This window comes from Dermochelys coriacea, chromosome 20 (genome assembly GCF_009764565.3).
Source record: "Dermochelys coriacea isolate rDerCor1 chromosome 20, rDerCor1.pri.v4, whole genome shotgun sequence".
Classification (NCBI taxonomy): domain Eukaryota; kingdom Metazoa; phylum Chordata; order Testudines; family Dermochelyidae; genus Dermochelys; species Dermochelys coriacea.
The window spans coordinates 18,248,291-18,266,345 of NC_050087.2; the positions used below are offsets into that span (position 1 = coordinate 18,248,291).

General features: G+C 58.4%; 1 protein-coding gene across 1 annotated transcript in view; it reads right to left on the minus strand.

Moving 5' to 3' along the window:
- Positions 1-16,843, minus strand: part of LOC119845838 (intercellular adhesion molecule 5-like) — a 46,783-nt gene extending 29,940 nt beyond the window's left edge. The window contains exons 1-5 of the mRNA XM_043506975.1: positions 16,716-16,843; positions 15,836-16,153; positions 14,273-14,557; positions 13,017-13,295; positions 11,969-12,211 (exon numbers count right to left, since the gene is read on the minus strand). Of these exons, the coding sequence (XP_043362910.1) occupies positions 11,969-12,211; positions 13,017-13,295; positions 14,273-14,557; positions 15,836-16,153; positions 16,716-16,824 (1,234 nt within the window). The 5' untranslated portion in view covers positions 16,825-16,843. The remainder of the gene's footprint in view (positions 1-11,968; positions 12,212-13,016; positions 13,296-14,272; positions 14,558-15,835; positions 16,154-16,715) is intronic.
- Positions 16,844-18,055: the final 1,212 nt, after the last annotated feature.

An 18,055-nucleotide genomic window follows, 5' to 3' on the forward strand; every position in this document is an offset into this window, starting at 1 on the left:
CTTCCCAGAGCCAGGGAGAGAACCCAGGAGTCCTGGCTCCTAGCCCCTCTGTCTGTTCTATCCACTAGTCCCCACTCCTCTCCTAGTGATTCTATAAGAAGGCACCTTCATTTACAATGAGTAAAACAAATCAATGTCACCAGCTCTGTCCATGGGGAGCTCCCAGCCCAGCCCGGTCCCACTAGCATTTCCCTGGGGACACACAACTTGAGCTGGGGGGTGCAGGTGGGGGGCACTTACCTGGCAGCACCAGGAGAAACAGCAGCCACGTCAGGGAGCCCCCGGGAGAGGGATGCTGGAGCCACTGGGATCTCATAGCTGAGGAGAGAGGGACAGAGAGAGCAGGAGCTGGGGGAGCTGGGTTTGGGTTTTCCATTGGCACCGTGGGGCTTGGTCCAAGCCCACTGAAGTCAAGGGGAGTCTTGCCGGGGCACCCGCCTAGGCCCTGGGCTCTGAGGAGGGGAGGTGCAGTGGGGACTGAGTCGCTGTAACTGGCAATACGGAGATGGTGCACAGGCACTGCCAGGGCAGCTCAGCCCAGGGCCCATCTAGCCCAGTGTCTGGTCTGCAACAGAGCCCAGCCTCAGCTGCTCGAGCCCCAGCTGCGAGACCGACCGCAGGAGGAAGTGATGGGAACCCTGTGGGGACAGTTCCCTCCTGATCCCCTTAGTTAGAGATCAGCCCAGCCGCCACCCCCCAGCTCTAACCACTAGACCCCACTCCACTCCCAGAGCCGGGGAGAGAACCCAGGAGCCTTACCCCCAGCGATGGTGGTGCTGGCTGGAATGGAGGAATGAGGGTGCAGCCACCGCGGGGGAAGCGTGTGTGTAGCTGTCTGCTGGGTGAGATAAGGGACATCTCAGGGAGCCCTCAGTCAGCTGACTGCCCTGGGTGTGGTGCTACCTCACCATCCCTTGCAGCCGCCCCAGCTGCCCTGCCACCGGCTCGGTGAAAGCCCGCACCGGGACGTCTGCCCACGCAGCACTGGCACCTCTGGCTGCAGCAGACATCATGGGGCAGTGCCCTTGGGAGTGCCCTGGGGGCTTCCACCAACCGGTTGCGCTGAGGCCCCAGCCAGGGCAAACGCCTGGGGGCAGGGGGAACACACCAGTGGTTGGCACTATGCGGCCATGCGACAGCATGAAGCTCCCCAGATCGAGTCTCCCCAACTCCATTTCCCCCCCCCGAGTTCTGACTGACCAGACACTCAGACTGTCACCCCTCTGGATCATCCCCCCCAATGCGTGAAACCAGCCCCCTGTTACCAGCTCCCCCCAGCTCCCCCAATGTGTGCCCCAGAGCCCTGCCCAGGGTAGAACCAACTCAGTTACTAGCTGAGCCAGAGCCAGAGCCGAACCAGCAAGGTGGAGCCATACAGGCCAGTGACAGAGACTAACCCTCCCGCCACCCTGCAAGCTGTACCCCTCTAGCGCGGATAAAAGCCCTTTTCTAAGACAAAAAAAAGGAGGCCTTGTGGCACCTTAGAGACTAACAAATTTATTAGAGCATAAGCTTTCGTGAGCTACAGCTCACTTCATCGGATGCATTTCTAAGACAAGTTACCCATGGCCTTGGAGCAGCTCCCAGCCTGCCCCCTGCTGTGGGGGGCTCCGGCCTTCATGGCCAGCTGGGCCCCCAGGTTCTCGGCCACCAGCCTTTGCTCCAATTGGCTTTGTAAAAGGCTGGTTCTCAGAGCACGCTGGCTCCTGGCTCTGCAGAGTTGTAACCGTCTGTGACATTACACCCCGTATTCTTCATCAAAATATGGTTATGATATGAATAAGGCATAACTAAGAGATACTTTATGCAAGATGGGTCTGGTAAGATGTCATGGGAAAGGTTACGATTTACTGACTGTGTTTATCCACAGGGTGTGCATGGAGCATTTTTGTAGGTGGAGCTGGGAATATTGACCATGTCTCTGTATTTCCAATGTGCTACATTGGATGAGGCCAAAGGATGCTGGTGGCTGAGTGAGGAAATGCACCAAGCACAAGGGTTAACCCAGGAACTGTGTGCAATAGAAACCTCTCCTAGACAGCTCTAGACAGGGGGGACTGTTTAACCCAGATCATGGCAAAAGAGCTTTCAAGCAAGTAGGGGGAAGATATAAAAGAGGGACAATGACAACATGTGAGGGCCTCACTCTCCTGACAACAACACACCTGGGGAAAACACCTGAGGAACAAGGACTGAACTGTGAGAAGTGCTGGCCCCAGGCTAAGATCTTTAGCCTGTGTATGAAAACCTGGGAAAGCCAAGGCAGCTTGTGCCTTAAGACTCTGCCAGCCTGTTTATCACTCAGGGTGAGAATTTGCTAATTTGTACCCTACCTATTGAGTGTGTTAAGCTCAGTTTGCGTGTTTTGTTTCACTTGCTTGGTGATTTGCTTTGTTCTGTTTGCTATCCCTTGAACCACTTAAAATCTGCCTCTTGTAGTTAATACATTTGTTTTGTTTATTGTTAAACCCAGTTGATGTAATTTCTATCTGGCGGGGCAAGAAGGCATGCACATCTCTCGTCACATTGAGGAAGAGGATGGATTTTCATGAGATGGTGTAACCCACACACCTCCTGGGGGTGGGGTTCTGGCCCAGCTAGTGGCACCGAGACCACTTAGAGAGAAAGATTATGAATTTCCTTAACAGGCACCTGGCTTTTAGCTCATGCAGTAGAAGCTCATGCACTAAGCGCCAGAGGTCCCAGGTTCAACCCTGACGGCTGGGGTCTGTGGGTGTTACACTTGCGTTGTGCCAATTTTTCTATACAGCACAAGACAGTATTATTTTGGGTTTGTCTCCCAAAAGGGGTGTGCATGTGTGTGATAAATGAAGGGTGGGTGAGCTCCCTTATGGATACTAGCCAGCCAGTTAGCTGGAAAATCCCGCTTAGTCTGTTCTCTGCTTGATTTAGCAGTCAAGGGTTAACAAGCCCCCAGGTAAAAGAAAAGGGAGTGAGCCCCTGACCAAAACAGCCAATGGAAAGGTAGAACTTTTTAAATTGGGAAAAAAACTTCCCTTTGTCTGTTGTTCTCTGGGCTGCAGGGACACGGAGCAGCGATGCTATAAGCAGAAGCTTATAAGCTGTGTAAGGTTTGAACCAGGTATGAAAAAGTATTTTCCATACCTAAAAGAAATAATTGGGACAGGGAATGCTTAGTTAGACGCTATAAGGTTTATTTCTTATTTTGGCTTGTGGACTTCTCTGTGCTAACCCCAGATGCTTTTGTTTGCTTGTAACCTTTAAGCTGAACCCCCAAGAGAGCTAGTTTGGGTGCTTGATTTTTGGAATTGCTCTTTAAAATCTAGCAAAAGCTTAAGTTCCAGATGGATTTTCTTTCTTTTTGTTTTTAATAAAATTTAACTTTTTTTAAGAACAGGACTGGGGGTTCTGGTGTCCTGCGAGGTTTGTGCATGTTGTTTGATTAGTTGGTAGCCACAGCTGATTTCCTTTGTTTTCTTTCTCAGCTCTTCACCGGAGGGGCAGGGGTGAAAGGGCTTGAGGGTACCCCACAGGGAGGAATTCCCAAGTGCTCCTTCCTGGGGTCAAAGGGATTTTTTTTTTGCATTTGGTTGGTGGCAGCACTTACAAAGCCAAGGTCGGAGAGAAGCTGTAACCTTGCGGGCGCCACTTCCTGCACTCAGTGTGACAGAGTGGGGATTCAGCCTTGACAACGTGAGTGCTGGGGGAATCCTCTCACCCAGAGCGGACTTCGGTCTATGTCTGCAGCAGGGTATGGCCCTACCTGTGTGTGTGCTGCAAGGGGCCAGAGAGCCTCGTTCACAAAGCAGGGAGAGGGAACCAAGGCTGGTGGAGCAGGAGGGGCTCAGTGAAACCCCAGTACGTGAGGTGACATCCCAGAAGGGGGATCCAACCCGTCACACCCTCCCTCTGCCTGGGCCAGCTGGGGCCGTTTGGTGTCAGCCAGTGGCTCTAATGGGCCAGCCTTGCCTTCTCCCGGCCGCTGGCTGCCTGGCTCGGGAGGGGCCTCTCCCCACGTAACTGCTCAGCACCCGGCTGCGAGGGGGAGCGGCTGGGTCTGAGCCCAGTTTTCTGTACACGCCAGGGCATAAACCCATCCCCACGGCTTGGCTGCACGGGCGCCAGGCGCCCACGCTCAGCGCGCCACATGCTTTCCTGCAAACCCCTCGCCCGATGTTTTCCTGGTGCGATGATGGCTGGTTTAACTGCTCAGCTGTGGGGGTTAAACCTTCTGCTCCCCCCTGGGGGGCCTGGCTCCTAATTGTCCCTGCCCAGAGCCCATTCCCCTCCCCTTTGCCCCCCCCCCCCAGGGCTCGGATGTCCTAGGCATGTCCTAGCTCTGCTAGGCTCAGGGCTGGCTGTGCTGGCAAGTGGTGTCTCATGGCCCAGACCCCCCCCACTTTCCTGGCTCGTCCACCCCCAGGGCTCCGGCTGGTGGAGCAGGCAGGCAACACGCCTTTCACTTTCATTTCTTCCCCAGCTGCTGCTTCCGCCCCCACAATGGCTGCACATGTGTGTGCACATGTCTGTGTGTGCATGTGTGTGTGCACACACATGTGCTGGGACCCTCTCCCTGCTAGCCTGGGAGAGAGTGTGCCGGCAAACGCTCCGTGTGGCTCTGGATCTCACCCGAGCCACTGAATGCCTTGACTTTTAGCACCTTCATGGCAATGCCCCTGGATGCTCAGTTTGGGCTCGGAGCTCCCGCCCTGCTCTGGCCCCCATTGCCCTGGGATCCAGGCAGCTCCCCCTCCCTCTCTGCAGAGCACCCCTGGGAGCCAGGGCAGGGCTGTTATCCTGCTACTGCCCATGCGGAGACTGAAGCACACAGAGACTTGGCCCAGACCACCCAGGAAGCTATGGCAGAGACAGGAACTGAACCTGTCCTGAGGCCCAGGCTAGTGCTCTAACCACTAGGTCACTCTGCTAGACAACCCTTCCTGGGTGGAGTGACTTCACACACCACTGAGATGCATCTACCTCTGAGCTGGGATGTGGCTGCTATTTGCAAGCAGCATGGTGATGCTGCCCAATGGTGCAAGGAAGGGAGTGAAACACACTGGTGTGAATCCACTCCTGCTGCAGTAGCCAGATGCAGCCCTCTGCCTGTTGTGAGCCCTCCTGTCCCCTGCTGGGCAGCGACTGCTTTCTGCACTAGTCATGCTGGGGTCTCGCCAGACTCCCAGGGCAGGTGCCAAACCCCCCCCCCCCGGAGGAAGGGGCAGCGCGGGTAACGCGGGAGGGATGGAGTGGGGCTGTGGGCAGCAGTACCGTGAGCTATGGGCACCGTGCGTTCTGTCTAATGGGCTCCGGACAGGGCATCAGCACAAGGGGCAACCGATGAAGTGAGCTGTAGCTCACGAAAGCTTATGCTCAAATAAATTTGTTAGTCTCTAAGGTGCCACAAGTACTCCTGTTCTTTCTGTGGATACAGACTCACATGGCGGCTGCTCTGAAACAAGGGGGCTATTAAGTTTTGCAATCTCTCAGGCACGGGGGTGCAGCTCCCCATGACATCACTGGGGGGGGCTGCTGGTGCGGACTTTGTGGTGTGGTGGTGCAAAGCCGACTGAGCCAGGAGAGGAGGGGTCTATGCCGGGCTCTGCCCGTGACCTTGGGCCTCTCCGTGCCTCAGTTTCCCCTCCTGCCCCTTCCTCAGTTAGCTTGTGAGTCCTGTGAAGCAGGGACTGTCCCGCACTGTGTGTCTCTGCAGCGCCCAGCACAATATGACCCTGGTCCTGGTTGGAGTCAGTGAGGAACTGGGCATGATAGAGCCTCAATATCAGCCAGGGTCTGGGCAGCGCCCGGCACGACGAGGCCCTGATCATGGGTGGGGTCTGGGCAGCGCCCGGCGTGACGGGGTCCTGGTGTCGGTCGGGGTCTGGGCACCGCCTGGCACGACGGGGCCCTGGTCTTGGCTGAGGGCTCTGTGTAATGTGAACAATTAAGGATCACTCTTGCACGGTTGCCAGGAGTACTGTTCTGATCAGCTCCGGCCACCTGCCCCAGTAACTGCACTGGTTTCAGAGTAGCAGCCGTGTTAGTCTGTATTCGCAAAAAGAAAAGGAGTACCGGTGGCACCTTAGAGACTAACAAATTTATTAGAGCATAAGCTTTCGTGAGCTACAGCTCACTTCATCGGATGCATTTGGTGGAAAAAACAGAGGAGAGATTTATATACACACACACAGAGAACATGAAACAATGGGTTTATCATACACACTGTAAGGAGAGTGATCACTTAAGATAAGCCATCACCAGCAGCAGGGGGGGGAAAGGAGGAAAACCTTTCATGGTGACAAGCAAGGTAGGCTAATTCCAGCAGTTAACAAGAATATCAGAGGAACAGTGGGGGGTGGGGTGGGAGGGAGAAATACCATGGGGAAATAGTTTTACTTTGTGTAATGACTCATCCATTCCCAGTCTCTGTTCAAGCCTAAGTTAATTGTATCCAGTTTGCAAATTAATTCCAATTCAGCAGTCTCTCGTTGGAGTCTGTTTTTGAAGCTTTTTTGTTGAAGTATAGCCACTCTTAGGTCTGTGATCGAGTGACCGGAGAGATTGAAGTGTTCTCCAACTGGTTTTTGAATGTTATAATTCCTGACGTCTGATTTATGTCCATTCATTCTTTTACGTAGAGACTGTCCAGTTTGGCCAATGTACATGGCAGAGGGGCATTGCTGGCACATGATGGCATATATCACATTGGTAGATGCGCAGGTGAACGAGCCTCTGATAGTGTGGCTGATGTGATTAGGCCCTATGATGGTATCCCCTGAATAGATATGTGGACAGAGTTGGCAACGGGCTTTGTTGCAAGGATAGGTTCCTGGGTTAGTGGTTCTGTTGTGTGGTGTGTGGTTGCTGGTGAGTATTTGCTTCAGATTGGGGGGCTGTCTGTAAGCAAGGACCGGCCTGTCTCCCAAGATCTGAGAGAGCGATGGCTCGTCCTTCAGGATAGGTTGTAGATCCTTGATGATGCGTTGGAGAGGTTTTAGTTGGGGGCTGAAGGTGATGGCTGGTGGCGTTCTGTTGTTTTCTTTGTTGGGCCTGTCCTGGAGTAGGTGACTTCTGGGTACTCTCTGGCTCTGTCAATCTGTTTCTTCACTTCAGCAGGTGGGTATTGTAGTTGTAGGAATGCATGATAGAGATCTTGTAGGTGTTTGTCTCTATCTGAGGGGTTGGAGCAAATGCGGTTATATTGTAGAGCTTGGCTGTAGACAATGGATCGTGTGGTATGATCTGGATGAAAGCTAGAGGCATGTAGGTAGGAATAGCGGTCAGTAGGTTTCCGATATAGGGTAGTGTTTATGTGACCATCGCTTATTAGCACCGTAGTGTCCAGGAAGTGGATCTCTTGTGTGGACTGGTCCAGGCTGAGGTTGATGGTGGGATGGAAATTGTTGAAATCATGGTGGAATTCCTCAAGAGCTTCTTTTCCATGGGTCCAGATGATGAAGATGTCATCAATGTAGCGCAAGTAGAGTAGGGGCATTAGGGGACGAGAGCTGAGGAAGCGTTGTTCTAAGTCAGCCATAAAAATGTTGGCATACTGTGGGGCCATGCGGGTACCCATCGCAGTGCCGCTGATTTGAAGGTATACATTGTCACCAAATGTGAAATAGTTATGGGTCAGGACAAAGTCACAAAGTTCAGCCACCAGGTTAGCCGTGACAGTATCGGGGATACTGGCGGGTCACACTGACAATATTTACACCTTTTATTTGCACTAGCAGGACCAGCCCCGTTGGTGCTTTACAGCCTCGTTCTCGTTAGCCGGCCCGCACTCGGTTCTCTGTGATTTTAGCTCCTGGCTCAATCCATGTGGGCAATCTCCCCAGTCAGCAAAGCTCCTGTCACCCCAGGCCTCTGTGCTGCTTCTCATTTGTAGTGCGGCAGCTGCCAGGTGCCCGGGGCCTGCTCCAGGGCGTCACTGGGCTGGGTCTCTGCCTTGCACCTTGTGCTGTTACTGACCCCAGTGCAAAATGGGCTTTACCTGGCGGGGCGCCGGCGGGGCTGGGCCAGTGCTCTGAGCTGCTCCTTCATCCAGCTGCTGGGCGGGTGAGTCTGACTCACAGTTCAAAGCTGTCAGAGTGGGGCTAGAGCGGGAATTTTCCCCCAGGTCAGTGTGGCGGGAACCCTGGGGGCTTTTCCACCTTCCTCAGCAGCATGGGGCCTGGACCCCCCAGTCCTCGGATCACCCCAGCACAGGGCCCCTGATCAATTCCCTGCATGGCAGAGCCTCCAAGGCTGATTTCAGAGTAGCAGCCCTGTTAATCTGTATTCATAAAAAAGAAAAGGAGTGCTTGTGGCACCTTAGAGACTAACAAATTTATTTGAGCATATGCTTTCATGAGCTACAGCTGGTCGCTTCTGTTCTCTGCCCGGGGCCTGACCTGCTGGGCTCAGCTCAGGGGTGACATGCTGAAAGGCTGGACTGTCCCAGGGGCTCAACACCCACTCTCCGGGCTCGAGTCCCCAGAGCCAGCCCCCAGCGAGGTACCCCGAGAACAGCCGGGTTGGCCCGAGAGCTCCTTCGTGCCGCCCAAACGCGCCGGGCTCTGTTGGCAATCCCGGCCCCGAGACACTCTGCAAATGCCACTGGCCCTTTAACTCTGCCGGCTCCGGGGCCAGCTGCTCCCCAGCCCCTTGACAACAGCAAACAAGCCGTGTGGTGGGAAAAGTCCCGCAGGGGAATTTACCAGAGGTTGCCTGGAACATACAAACAGGTCCCTTCTCCCCCTGCCAGAGTCTTTCCCTTACGCTCTCTTCACACTGACTGGGGCTTTCGCTTCCACAGTTATTAACGTCATTGACCTCCCTGCCCCTGTACTGGGGTCCCTGCCATGCCGTGCCCAGCTCAGCCCCCACAGGAGAGGGAGACCTGGTGTCCCTGAGTCCACTCCATTGCCAGGGATACGCGAGGACAGAGGGTCTTGCGATTCAGCTGATCCGAGTAACGGACCCCATGGCCCGTCTCAGTTGCACAGACCCGGCGATCCCAAAGCCTGTCTCGTTAGTGTCGAACCGTTTGCACAGTGATCCCATGGGTCCCTCCGCATCATGACCTGGGTGGTTGCCTCCACAGCTGGGGCAGAGCTTGTGTGCGGCTCGGAGGCGCCTTCCCCATTGCTGGGAGAAGTGGTTAGAGGCGGCTGTTAACGCTGTTCCCCGCCCCGCACAACTGTTCCGACTTCATTGTTACAGGCGTTTCCCGCTGGGACCGGGGTCTTCCAGCCACCTGCTTCCCCAGCGGGGCAGATCTCAGCTCCAGCCAGACGTCCCTCCAGCCAAGGACATGGGAGATTCCAGGCCAGGACATCCTGGGGGTGTCTGTCCTGCTCCGGACGCCTCCCTCCCTCTGATCATTGCTCTCCGAGAGCAGCGGGTGTGTGCAAGGGAGGGCCCCGTGCTGCCAGAGCAGAGGCCATGCACCCCAGTCCCTTGGCATTGCCCAGCACCCCAAGGGCTAATGGGGGCCTCCCCTTGGGCGAAGGAGTAAAGCAGCTGTGAGGAGCCCAGGGCTCTGGGTCCTGCAGTCCCGGCCTAGACGCTGTCCTCCCGTTCACAGTGTGTTCTGTGTGGCCCCATTCAGGCTCATCTGCTCGGCCAGCTTGCCCAGCTTGGCCTGCTCCTGCTTGAGCCGGTACTTGCGGATTTTCGTGGAGCGGTAGTACAGGCAGGTCCCACGCCTAGTCCAGTCACAGCAGCAGTCACGGCTAGCAGCACTAGTACCAACAGCACGACGTTGAGATCTGTTAAAGAAGGAGCAAGGCTGAGGAGGACTAAAGAGCTGGTTCAGCCTAGTGGGTAGGGCAGCAGGCAGTGGGGTGGGACTCAGGACACCTGGGTTCTACTCCCCTCAGCCACTGGCCTTGGGCAAGTCACTCATGCACTCAGTGCCTCGGTTTCCCCTTCCACTCTTTGTCTATTTACATGGTGAGCTCTCTGGGGCAGGGATTGTCTCTCACGCTGTGTCTGGGCAGCACCTGGCACAAGGGGGCCCTGATCTCGGTTGGGGTCTGGGCAGCGCCCGGCGCGATGGGGCCCTGATCTCGGTCGGGGTCTGGGCAGTGCCCGGCATGATGGGGCTTTGATCTTGGTCGGGGTCTGGGCAGCGCCCAGCGTGACGGGGCCCTGATCTTGGTCGGGGTCTGGGCAGCGCCTGGCACAAGGGGGCCCTGATCTCAGTTGGGGTCTGGGCAGCGCCTGGCACGACAGGGCCCTGATCTTGATCGGGGTCTGGCCAGAGCCTGGCACAAGGGGGCCCTGATCTCGGTCGGGGTCTGGGCAGCGCCCGGCATGATGGGGCCTTGATCTTGGTCGGGGTCTGGGCAGCGCACGGCGGGACGGGGCCCTGATCTTGGTCGGGGTCTGGGCAGCGCCTGGCACAAGGGGGCCCTGATCTCAGTTGGGGTCTGGGCAGCGCCTGGCACGACAGGGCCCTGATCTTGGTCGGGGTCTGGCCAGAGCCTGGCACAAGGGGGCCCTGATCTCGGTCGGGGTCTGGGCAGCGCCCGGCACAATGGGGCCCAGATCTCGGTTGGGGTCTGGGCAGCACCCGGCGCGACGGGGCCCAGATCTCGGTTGGGGTCTGGGCAGCACCCGGCGCGACGGGGCCCAGATCTCGGTTGGGGTCTGGGCAGCACCCGGCGCGACGGGGCCCTGATCTCGGGCGGGGTCTGGGCAGCGCCCGGCACGACGGGGCCCTGATCTCGGGCGGGGTCTGGGCAGCGCCTGGTGCGATGGGGCCCTGATCTCAATTAGGGTCTGGGCAGCGTCCGACATGACGGGGCCCTGGTCTCGGTCAGTGTTCCATCATATTACACATAATTAGTAGGAGGACGAGTTGGGACAGAGATGAACCTGAAAACTGCCAGGCTGCGGGATGCTGGGCCCATCCCCACTTGCTTCGGGGTGGGAGTGATGCTAGGACGCACCCCCTGAGCCTGGGGGTGGGGGGCTGTGCCCTGGCCGAGCCTGCAGAGCACAAGACACACGGATGGAACTGCCAGATGGGATCACTGGGCCTGCCAGTCTGACCTCCAGCAGGATGCCAGGCTGGAGAATGGCAGCCCGGAACCCCATTGTGACGAAGCGGGACTGTTCTTAATGTTTCCTCTGAATAGTAGAGGTGCCTCAGTTTCCCCTAGGCAGTTCTTAAGTATCTAGGGGGTGGGATAAGGGTGTATGATCATGGCAGAGCCCTGGAGGGCAGGTGTGTGCAGAGGTCTGGACACAGAGAATGGCCGACACCCTGTTTCCTGGCCACTGATGGCCTGGGCCCTTCCCCCCTACAAGGTGAGAGCTAAAGGGTTGGAGAACAAAGGAATCAGGTGCCCTCCTGGCCCGGGAAAGGGACAAAATCCAGAGGAGGAGGGGCTGGAGGTGGAGTGAGTTGGGGGCTGGCTGGGGACATGGAGTGAAGTGCAGACGTGGTTGTCTGGCTCACTGCCCCCCAAAATGGACCCAGCTGAGGGGTCCTGTTCGCTGTACCTACAAGCTCTGTCTTAGACCATGTTCCTGTCGTCTAATAAACCTTCTGTTTTACTGGCTGGCTGAGAGTCCCGTCTGACTGCGGAGTTGGGGGGGCAGGACCCTCTGGCCCCGCCCAGACCCCGCCTGGGCAGACTCGCTGTGGGAAGCGCCTGGAGGGGCAGAGGATGCTGGATGCTCCGAGGTCAGACCCAGGAAGGGGGAAGCCGGGGGAGCTGTGTGTCCTGCAGACAGGCTGCTCCCAGAAAGGAGACTCCCCCAGAGTCCTGCCTGGCTTCATAGGGAGAAGTTCCAGAGCATCACCCGGGGACTCCGTGACACCCATACTGAGCCCCCATGGCTTTGGGGGGCATTTGGGCTCCTAAATCCCATGGAAAGCCAATGGGATTTTACCTAAGAGACCCATTCACTTGTGTTCCTAAATCCCTTTGGGGCTTTTGCAAGCCCACCTCCAGGTCGCCTGCTGGAGGATCCACCAAAGGCCACTTACACTCCACGTGGATGGTCACATCCCGGCTGGCAGAGCCGTGCAAGTTGGATGCTTCACAGTGGTAGGTCCCGGCGTCCTCTCTCCTGACCTGCTGCTGCACCCCGATGCTGACGGATACCCCGTCCTTCCTGCACACCACGGCTGGTGCTGGGTTCCCCCATGCTAGGCAGGAGAAGGTTTGCTCTGTCCCCTCCTTCCAGGTCCACTTCCTGGGGCAGCTGGAGTCATTCATCCTGGGCCCGTCTGGAAGTGAGAGGGGGCAGTTGGTTACGCTGCCCAGTGCCGTGTAGTCCCATCTCCTGACTGCCCCCAGGGCTGCTGCCAAGGATGGTGTCTCTCCCCTGCCACAGGAGCCTCCTCGCTGGGCTCTCCCCACTGCTCTGCCTGGCTCCAGCAGGCCTTGCTCTGGGGCAGCACAGGGGCCCCGCGTGAAAGGCAACAGCCTGGATTTGGGAGCTCAGGGGTCTGAGCTCTGCCATGGCCGTCCGGTGTGACCCTGGGCCTGGGCCAAAGCCCAGTAGTCACAAGAAGGCCTCAGGTTCCCCATCTGTAAAATGGGGCTAGGGATTCTTCCTGCGGCTGGCTTGTCTCATTAGCCTGGAACGTTCCCTGAGGCAGGGACTGTGTCTGTGCAGCACCTGGCACAATGGGCCCTGGTCTCGGTCGGGGTCTGGGCGGTGCCTGGTGCGACGGGGCCCTAGTCTTGGCTGGGGTCTGGGTAGCACCCAGCGCGACGGGGCCCTTATACCCTAATGCTAAGAACTGACTGAACCCAGAGCATTTCTCTGGCCGCATACAAATGGCTGCCCCAGGTCGCAGGCACAAAGAGAGCAGCCGAGTGTCTCTGAAGAAAAGCTTGTAGGGGCGGAGTGGGAGGATGGGCCAGGAGCCCTGGGTTTGAGTCCTTGGCTGAGGCGCTGAGGCTCTGTGGGGCTCAGCTGCCATCTATGAAAAGGGGGCATTGCTTCCTGACTGCAGGGGGGTGAGCGCAGAGCGTGGGCCGTGGTGAAGGGGCTGGAGCAGCACCTAAGACAGCCCCTGTACTCACAGAGGACAGTGAGCCTAGCAGACGTGTGTTTCACGACGGGGATGTCTGAGACAGGCCTTGCTTCACACGTGAACTCCCTCCCGTCGTCTTCCTCGCCAGCCGTCAGTGAGAAGTGCACTGGGTGCGGGACGTGGGTGCTGGGGACCAGGACTCGCTTGGCGTCTCTGAGCTGGAGCATGACATCCAGGGGATGGGCTTTCGGGGAATGGCATATAACGGTCACGTTGCTGTTAACGACGGTCTGGGACTCAGTTACCTCTAGGATGGGCTCAGGGAGACCTGCAAGGGACCAGGACAGAGCTGCAGTTTGGCCTTGGCTGCTGATCCCCCCTCCGAGGGGCTGCCCGCTGGCGCCCCCGGCAGGACGCTTCCCTCGAGATCGGACGGGTGAGAGGGTCGAAGCCAGCTGGGGCACTGGACACACCTGGCCCATTCAAGTTAATACCCAGATCCCGAACGGAGTTAGGCCCAGATCCCATGGGAGTTAGGCACCTAAGTACCTTTGAGGACTGGGCCCAAATCCTCCTGAAGGTTGCTCCACACATGGACTGGTACCTAAATCCCCATGGCTCCCTCCACCTCTCCCCTCCAGCTCTGGCCGGTGAGGGCTCCGTTCTCTGGAAACGCCTGCTCCTCATGCCGTGCGTCAGGGTACGAACCTGCCTCTCCCTAGCAGGGCAGGCCAGGCCAGGGGCAGACTGACCCCAGTCTCCACATGGTGGGGGAAGGGGCGGGGGGGGAGGGCTCGGTGGCCTTGCCCACTCCCTTCCAGCCCAGCGCAGCTCTGACTCTCTGGAGTCGCTGGGAGGAATTCCCTGGCCTGCACTACGCAGCTGCTTGGACGCGATGACCTGAATGGTTTGATGAGAGCCTCCCCGGCTCAGTGGAGCATCCGTGTGGAAGGGGAGCCAGGTCAGAGCCCCTCTGAGGGTCTGTCGGGGGACGACTCCTAGGCCAGGCTAGGACTGGGGGCGGGAGCAGGGAGGGGATCTGGGGCGGGGGGGGCCCGTCGGAAATCGGGCCAGGGGGCTGAGTTTCGCTCTGGGCTTGGGGCGAGTTTCAACCTGAAAACTCACGTGGAAAGTCTAGGGGGAGGAACTGACGTGAACTAAACCAGCCTCCATGGGAGGTGAACCCACAGAGATCTGCCCGGCCTCTGAGCCGGCCTGGCCCACAGTGCAGACATCGCCCGCCGAGCCCCCGAAATCTGGGCAGGCCCCGCTCTGGGCGTGGCCGGGAGACCCCCAGACACTCACTGTAAACGAGAATGCTCTGCCCTGTGGGATCTGGACATGGGCCCACGGACACGGTGCAGGTCAGCTGGTGCTCGCCTGTGGACAAGGACTGAAACCTCGCCCGGGGGCTGTGGCTGTGTCGCCTGATGTGGTGACGGTGAAGTTCAGGCTCTGTCCCCCCAAAGGACATGGTAAACCGGGCCTCTCCAGCGGCAGGGAAGACCTTGGTCACTTCACAGAGGGCGGTCGCCTTGGTGCTCACCTCTATATAGTGGGAGGTTTGGAGCTGGGGCTTCTCTGGAAGAGCTTGCAGCGGGCGAAGAAAAACCATTGCGGGGCATCAGGGAAACATCAGCAAAGGAGCCACTTGGGACCCAGCGAAGAAATCCAGAGACGCAGCGAAGAACAGGAGCTGAGATGCAGGTTGCTTCGGCTCTACTACCCAACCTATTTATCTAGCCCTGTGCTGTCCCCCCGCCTAGTCCTCTAGCCGCATCTCGTCTTCCCTATCCCCTCACTGTCCCCCTCCAGCTGTCTGTCCATTCCCTGCCCAGACTGCACCCCTCTATCTTCCTATCCAGCCCCAAACCTGTGCACACACACTTCCTCTTCCATCCCTGTACCCCGCCCATCTAATGGACCCATCTCTGAACTTCCGGCCCGTTCCACACCCTGCTGTCACCAAAGCCCCGTAGCAGCCCTGAGCATGCTCTGCCTCCTCTGCTCCGGCCAGGCCAGGCCCCGAAGGGGACGAGGCACGGGAGGGGAAGGTTGAAAAAGGGGAAGAAACCATCACCCCAAGGGGAAGCAGGAGCCTGACGCCGCACGAGCGACTGGGTGTTGTGGGGAACTCCGTGCTGCGGGGGGGTGAGACCAACCCACCCCCTAGGGACCCTCCCTCTGATGGGTGGGTGGGGTGCCCACCCTGGGCTCAGACAGTACTCTCAGCCCTTAGCCACCACTCCCAGCGCTTTGGCAATGTGACTACACGTCCCCCTCGATGTAGGGCATGGGAGATGGGTGGCATCCCTTTAAATAGCTGTGATACCCTCCACGGGGGCTCACTGTGTTTGGTGTGTCAGAAGCCAGCCCCAGCGGCAGGGTGCTGTGTAAGCTGGGCCTGACGGGGCTGGGTGGAACTCGCAAGCAGGGTGAGTGGGACCTCACGCTCTAGTTGTGTAAAGAGCAGGAGCTGCATCAGTCGGCGTTAGGGGAGCTCCCAAAGGGGTAGCCCCAGAAATCTCGGCCACCTGGGAGAACAGATCTCAGCCCCCAACCTGGGACCGGCATCAACGGGGCCAGGACAGCACAGACTCCATCCTGGCTAGGGAGCATTTGATGCCCCTTTGTGGAGGTGTGAATGTCGGCAGGGGGTGCATGGAGCTGGGCAGTCAGACAAAGCCCATGTGTCCCCTGCACTGCCAGCACCTGGAGCGGTGTATCTGGCACACAAAGCGTGTCTCCGGTGCACGGAGGATAGAGCGGTGTCTCCAGTGCACGGAGTGGTGTCTCTGGTGCACAGAACAGTACTGTCTCTGGTGCACGGAGTGGTGTGTACGGCACACGGTGCATGCGGGAACTCACCATAAACCTTGAGCTCCACCGCAGAGGAGCTGTTTTCGAAGTGCGGCTCGTGCGGTGTCAGGTCCAGGGCTGCGTGGCAGGTGACCTCCTGCCCGTGGTCCAGTCGCTGAGGGGTGATCTCCTTAGTCACCGTGACATTGTCAGGTCCGGTTCTGGTGTGGTTCTGGAAAGTCTCTGTGTGCAGGGTCCGTCCCCCCTGGCGGAGGATCACGGTGAGGTGCCTGACGGGCACCACGTTCAGAACCCGGCACGTCAGGTTATAGGCCCGGCCCAGCTCCATCTCTGGGAGCCGCTCCAGCACCACCCGCTCCGGTGCCCCTGGAGCCAGAGGGGGAAGGACCCGAAGGTTGGTTAATTGGATCCTGTAGACCCGGGTGCTGCTGAAAGCCATCGCCTGGGGGAAGATCCTGGAAGGTGCATTCCTGCACCCCAGGCCGGCTAAGCCGCAAGGCAGCTCCCCCACAAGCAGGGCCCTGACCCAGAGGGAACCCTGCTGGCGGCAAGAGCCAAGCCCAGTCTCGCTGACCGGCCAGCAGGAGCTCTAAGTGGGGCAGGGGGCTGGGATGTAGATTCCTGCCCTGAAAGGAGCCGGACTAAGACCCACCAACTCATTCCGCCCAACGGCTGCCAGAGGGTAACTACACGCTGGTGCTGCCTGGCTTAATGGATTGGAGCCAGTGTCCCAAGAGGGGAAAGGCCCATGTCCCATTCTCTGCCCCCCGAGACAGCCAGTCCCCTGCCCTAGGGCCAGATCACGGCTTTGTACCTTATTTTCTGCCAACGGGTTTTCCCTTTCTCTAGCACTACACTGCACCCAGAAAGTCTCAGTGGCACAAAAGCCGCCCCAGACCCCCTGCAGCTGGGAGCCAGCGGCACTTACGGTAAGTGGAGATGTTTGCAGACGCCACCTTCACATGTCCATTGCAGCTGAAGTAGCACTGAGGGGCCGACACCCACTCCGTGATATTTTGAGGCGAAAGGCCACCCATCCAGGTCCATTTTACTATCGGTTTTGGTGAGCGAGGTCTCCAGGTTGCCCCTGGCACCAGTATCCTGGCACGTGGTGCTGCAGTTTATCCAGACGGACCCCCCGTACGCCACCAAGGGAGCTTCTGGTGAAACACTCACCTCGAACGAGCCCTGCATGGCCCCTGAAACGGCAAACGGATCGGTCATGCTGCACCTCTGGGGCACGCACACGGCAAAGCAGCGTGCAAGACACACAGCACAAGTGGGTGAGCTCAGCCCCTTTTCCCTGGCGGAGCTTGATCCTTGCCGAGGCACAGGGTGGTTTGGCTGGACATGGCTGGGGGTCTGCGCTGCGGCCCGAGGGGGGGCCGTACCTAGCCACTGCTCTTGGCCAGGTGCTGGGTGAGCGAAGGCCCCAGTGTCACCTTCGCTTTGGAAAGTCCCGGGTTCGGTTAGCTCCCTGCCTGAGGCGCAGTCGAGGGCCGGAGCGATGGGGAAGCACTTGGGCTTTGCAGCCCTTTCCAGAGAACCACGTGGTGCTAATGAGCCCTGCTCCTGCCCATGCCTTTCCCCGGGCAGGAGGAGCTCGGCTGGCGAGCGTTGTGCAGGGGACCCAGGAGAATATCCCCACCCTCCTTCCCAGCGCTTGCCAGCAGCCCTTCGCCGCTCTCGAGATTACTGGGAACCTGGCTGAATGCGGACACCCCCCAGGCGCCCCCTCACCTCTGCACTCTGCCCCTCGGCTGCAGTGGGGTTAGAGTGAGGCCTGCGACTTTGCACCAATCTGCCAAGCCCTGGGCCTGAGTTGTTTGCTTTCCCAGGTCACGGGAGTGGGGGATTCCTGGCCTCGTTCCCTCAGCCGCGCCCACTGGGCACAGGAATTCCAAAGAGCGTCCATGGCGGACTCTGCCCTCGCTTGCACTAGCAACCACTTACCCCGGGGCAGGAGCCTGGTCTCCCCTTTCACCGGCTCCCCCAGCCCCAGCCCCAGCCCCCGCCACAAAGAATTCCGGGTCAGATCCTCAGCCAGTGGGAATCAACCCAGCTCCCTCAGCTTCAGTGGTGCGACGCTGACTTACACCCGCCGAGCACCAAGCCCATCATATGAAATTGGCAAGGACACAGAATAAACAGAATGGGCCAAGCGTGTCCCTGTTGTAACCCCCCTGCAGAACTTGGCCCTGTACAGGGGCTGGGTTTAATATTCAACAGGCCGAACTTTGTGTCCTTCATCTAGCAAAAACATGCTGT